Genomic DNA, 5,558 nt, shown 5'->3' on the forward strand with positions numbered 1-5,558 from the left:
AGCAATGTGGGCTTCGACCACAGCTGGAGTTTCTGCCAGGAGCTGAAGTGGGAATGCACATCCAGATAAAACACACTTCTAACCAAAAAGTATCTGGATCAAATATAGTTTGGTGTTTATGGTAAATGGACTGGTTCTTATATAACGCTTTTATACTCTTATGAGCACTCAAAGCGCTTTGTACAACTTGTGCATTCACTCATACACACAAGCACATTTTTATTTAGTGCTTTCTAACTAACATTCACACACATGCATACTCCGATGGATGCATCGGAGAGCAATTTGGGGTTAGTGTCTTGCCCAAGGATTTTTGGCATGCAGACTTGGGAAAGTCAGGGATCGAACCATCAACTTTCCAATGAGTACATGACCTGTTCTACCGCCTGAGCAACAGCTACCCCAAATTTAGTTGTTTAGTTATATTTGTGTAAGCTAAGTAGATTTTTCACACTATAATAAAGTATTTGTCTGTGAGCCATTTGTTTCTACCACCAGGTAACAGGTTTTCCCAGGAAGCTTCATTCTAAAATGAGGAATTATGGACCTTTGAGGAAAAACCATTGCACTGTATTTTCCAACAAAAGGTCAAGAACTGGTTTTAAAGCTCTCTCTTAGCTAAGATTACATTTTGATAAAAAGCCTCAAACTGTTAAATGTAAACTGAATTTCCCCTTGTGAAAACACCGTGTAACAGTATCTATAATTTCTTTTCAGACTTGGAGCAGGATGGCTTTTCCAAGAACCCGTTCTTTCACGGGATCATCGCTGAGGTGCCAGAACAGCACAAAACCAAAGAAGGTGATCATGTTACGCCCAGTTTTCACACACACTGTTGCGATCTACTGTCTAACAGCTGTAACAAACTTAGAACTGGTGGTTGAGTGTTTAAAAAAACATATGAACCCATATGTGACAAAACCCTTAAAGTAAGTGAAAATAACCGACAGAGTGGGCGAGCAGGAGAAACAAAAAAAAAGGGCAGATTTTTAACAAAAGGTTAAAAATGTGAGGTTTTATTTATAAAGTTTGCTGCACATTAACTGTGAGCTGCACCAAAATTTGTATCATTTTTTTCACTGATGTAAAGGAAATGATACATATTTATGTGTTTACAGTGTAAAGTAAAGCATTATGCTGTTAATAATCACTCTGATAAATGTTCAGAGTCATTCAATCAGTTGGAAGGAACGGCAAAACAAATATACAGATTTTATGAATACAGACACGATTTAGCTTCTTCTAAATGTCGACTGTTTTTACCAGTAGATATTTTTCTTCTTTCAGGGTACACGGAAATCGGCTATGCACTTTATTTCTATGCTTACAGCTCCTGGTCAGGCAGAGCCATTTATATGGAGGACCTGTATGTGATGCCTGAGTTCAGAGGTACAGTACAGCCTCTGAGAAGATGTCTCATTTGTGACCCTATATTTGCAGGAAATCTCAAGTAATGCACGTGATCTGTCTTTCAGGGAAAGGTGTCGGTAAAGCACTAATGAGCAAGGTGGCACAGGTGAGTGAAACTGTGAATAATGGAGAAGATAAACCTTGAAGCTTTTTTTTATTTTCAATATTTGCACGAAAACATAGTAGCCAGTGTCCCAAAGGCAGCATACAGAAGAAGCCTCCATGCGTCATCTCAGCTCAGCAGTCATTCCTGTCTTCCTTCTTGTTTTTGCCCTCCTGTAGCTGGCTCTGGCTGCTGGTTGCCACCAGCTCAACTTCACCGTCCTGAACTGGAACAAACCATCGATGGACTTTTACCTCAGCCAGGGCTGCTTTGATGTTACTGGTACCATGGGCTACCACTGCATGCGCTGCGAGGGGGAGGCGCTGGAGCACCTGGCTCAACCATCCATCATGACCTTGTGACCTTTGCTGCCATGAGGTCAGCCTGCGCACTGCAGGAATGGAGCACCACTCAGTGGCCTCTTTGCAAAACCTAACAACTTGAAGCGCCTACCTCAGCGTTACAAGGATAACTGTCTGAAGGTCTGTGCATATAAGCTAAGAGTGCAGCACGCCTTTTTAAATGAATATAGTTCAGATATGTGTTTATTTTATAAATGGCATTAAATTGGTTTTCTAATTTAGTTGCAGTTGTATTTTTGCAGTTACATGTAATTTACAATCAGTGGATGTTCCAGTGTGTAACATCATAAAATAAAGCTAATTGTATACATTTCTCCTGAGGGTGTTTTTTGTATTAAGTTACCAATAAGACACATAATTAAGATACTGTCTTCCACATTTAACAGCTGTCAGAAATAAAAAAGAAATGAAGTACAGTTACTTCACTACTCCTTTACTTCTCACTAGTTTTTACTTTTATGCTTTGCATTGTAGCACAAAATCTCAACTTTCCACTCTATAGTTTCAAAACAAGCTTTCAAAATGTTGAGATTACAGTTGCCATTTCAAGTCAAACAACTGCCAAGGCTGCTTAATCCTCTACAAAATGCTTAGTTTAGATGAGTTAGTGAAACAACTTGATCAGCCGTCTTATTCTGTCTACAACATTCATCCTCTACTGCACAAGTGTGTGACGATTAATATCCCTGCATCTGTCCATTGCCAATAAGGAGAGATCACTTAAACATTATTTATTGAGACAGAGAAATTAATGTATGATGACCCATCATGGCAGACAGAATCCGAGCGGTGATAGGATTTAGGACAGGACCCCTTTGAGTCTTCATGGTGGTGGTGATGGAGAGTGAGGCTTGGCTCTAATTGAGGTGTCTGTGAGGTGGTTTGTGAGGAAAGTACCAAGGTGGAAAGCAGAATGTACATTAGCAATAAAACAACGGAATGAGGTTTTCAAAACATAAAAATATATACAGAAAATATGGAAACAAGCAGAGGTTCGAAGGGTTATTAAGACAGTAAAAATCTTTATTGGAGAAAATACTGTGAATTACTGGGTAAAAATACACCATTAGGCAGGGTTCAGTGTACAATTAAACCTAAGTCTGGTAATTCAAAAGATTATTACTTCCCAGCAATAATAGATAGATGACTGAAAATAATAGAAATCTGTTTTATCTATTATGTAGGGGAGACCGGGGATAGTTGTAACGTGGGTCAGTTGTAACACTTCCAATTTCTCCAATCAGGGCTAAGTTTCAAATGATGTGACTCATCCTGTGCATGCCCAATTCAGTTCTGCTATCACATGTGAAAAATCAGCACATTTTGTCAAACACAGACAATTTAACATGAAAAAAAGTAATTTGTTTAATAGCAGAGACATGTAAATACTTTGCATTACATTTTGAATCCACTACCTTAAAAGAGCTTCAATTTACAGACAGAAATGTCAAAAATGTTACAACTATCCCCGGTCTCCCCTACAGACAACTTTTATGACAAAGAAAAAACAGGATGGGAAACAACATTAAAGAGAAATATCAAAATACTTCATGATTAAGAAAATAATGAGGATGTAATTCATATAAATTTTTTTTTCTTTTTTGAATTAAACAAGGCATTAAAGAAATCTGGGAAAAAACATCCATGGTACAGATCAAATCAGTTATTGCATGCTTAAATAATCTGAGTGATGCAAGTTAGGAAATATTGATAGAGTATATTACAAGATGTGGGAAGAAGGAGAACTACCAAAGAAATGGAAAGAATAATTAACAAATGTGCAACAGGTTATTGTGATTATTGCACAGAAATGGAGCACATATTCATATATATGCTATATTCTTATAGAACAAGAATCATTTAAGGATAAGGGAATTATTTCTCAATATTTATAGTTTTTGTTATTTTTAAACTTGTGAAAGAATATAATGGCGCTACTGTAGTTTCTGATCCATACGCCACTCTAGAAGGTGGCGGTAATACACCTAAAAGTTTAATTAAAAAAACAAAAAAACAGAAGAAGAAGAAGAAGAAGCGCGTCAAATTTTGTACACAGGGCCACTCGAACGATAGTTCCCATTATTGGAAACTTAAAGTACAAGGTCTGAAAGAAGCGTCGCGAAAATGCCGCTCACGATTACGGTCATAACGGTGAACGGATCTAAATTTGAGCTTGAAGTGGAGAGCGATGATACTGTTGAGAGTTTAAAGCTTCGAATAAAGGAGAAAGACGGAACTCCCCCCGGTAGGTCTGAAATCGCTACTAATACACTGCATGGTTGTGATTAAAACGGTCATTCAACAGTTACAGATTACTGCCTTACACATAGTGTTAGAAAAACTGCTATCCACCCACTCCTTCAGGTGTTACATGATTTGTTTTTTATGCAAAAGCGCCCTGCTTTCACACAGTCTGCTCTAATCAGTTTGCACTGTCGTTCAGTAGGTTTACGTGGTGCGTTTAGTTGCAAGCTCAGCAATCTACCCCAGTGTTGAAGAAGGACAGGTCGTTGAGATATATTTATATTTCGGATTTTCCTGTATTAAAATAAATAACCTGTTATGAATTTCTTGTTCTTTACAGCACGCAGGTCTATACAGGCGTATTTATATATTTCAGGAATTACATATGCAAGTTGTTATGAACAAACTTCATATTCTTGATCATTCTTGAGCTGAGATATGATACTTAAGTCACATCCATTATATATAACTTTGAATATAATTATCAACAGACCCCACAATATTGTCATTTAACATGTGGCAGTGCTTTAAGGATCATTTGCAAGTTTTTTTAGGTGAAATCAGTAGAGACTAAAGTCATTACATTTTCTCTTTCCTTATAAATCCTCAGTATTCATCAGATATCCTGAGCTGAATCAACTCAGGATATCTGATAGAAAAAAAGAGATCTTCCAGGAATGGTGATGGAGTTTTCCAGAGATCTGATTGGTACCGGGCAGTGATTTCATACCTGCTGATCTAACCATTCACAGCACGACCCTAGCATGGTAACCATGGTTACCATGACAATCCGAGAAGCGACTGAGCTTTATAGCATAGAAAGTTACGTGGATAAGATGAAATCCTGCTTCGTAGTACAGGCCTCTGGGCGAACACCAAATACACAGGTCACATAATTGCAAGTAGATGTTTTGTTTGGTTTTTTTGATGTTTTTTTACAAATTGTAAATGAAAAAGTATTTTCAGTTTTTAGAAATTATTAGCCTTTCTTGACTTTTGGTGCCTGATTTTAACTTTTAGTTTATGTCTGTTTCAGATCAACAGAGAATTATTTATGGAGGCAGGGAGCTGAAGGATGGTCACTGTCTCAGTGACTATAATATCCAACACAGGTCCATTGTAAATGTAACTCTAAGACTGAGAGGAGGATGGCTACCTGAGGAAGGTGATAAAACCCGGAGCAGGGAAGAGCTGTCTAACTTTTAAGTAATTTTAACAACACAGCAGAACAACATCTCAGTGACACCAAGGGCCAGGTTGCTCAAGCGCCACTGAGGAGTAATTTTAGCATGACAAGGAATCCTCAACCAAAAGCACAGAAGAAGTCCTCCAATGAGTCTGTGAGGAAACGTCTGCTCAGTGGTGACGGGAGAAAAGTTTTTAAGACGGAGACCTGAGAGAATGTGTTGTACTCATCCCCCTGCACTGAAGATGACAAC

The 5,558-nt window shown here is 38.1% G+C and overlaps 2 protein-coding genes across 2 annotated transcripts in view; both read left to right on the top strand.

The window, feature by feature from the left end:
- Nucleotides 1-2,249, top strand: part of LOC121813061 (thialysine N-epsilon-acetyltransferase-like) — a gene marked incomplete at its 5' end in the record, with an annotated part of 3,713 nt that extends 1,464 nt beyond the window's left edge. The window contains 4 exon segments of the mRNA XM_042216520.1: nt 718-801; nt 1,288-1,389; nt 1,476-1,516; nt 1,693-2,249. Coding sequence (XP_042072454.1) covers nt 718-801; nt 1,288-1,389; nt 1,476-1,516; nt 1,693-1,875 — 410 coding nt within the window.
- Nucleotides 2,250-3,870: 1,621 nt separating this feature from the next.
- Nucleotides 3,871-5,558, top strand: part of LOC106632636 (thialysine N-epsilon-acetyltransferase) — a gene marked incomplete in the record, with an annotated part of 6,579 nt that continues 4,891 nt past the window's right edge. Inside the window, 2 exon segments of the mRNA XM_042216521.1 lie at nt 3,871-4,120; nt 5,156-5,558.

Source organism: Haplochromis burtoni, unplaced genomic scaffold (genome assembly GCF_018398535.1).
Source record: "Haplochromis burtoni strain Fernald_Lab_line unplaced genomic scaffold, NCSU_Asbu1 Contig_1094, whole genome shotgun sequence".
In the NCBI taxonomy this organism is placed as follows: domain Eukaryota; kingdom Metazoa; phylum Chordata; class Actinopteri; order Cichliformes; family Cichlidae; genus Haplochromis; species Haplochromis burtoni.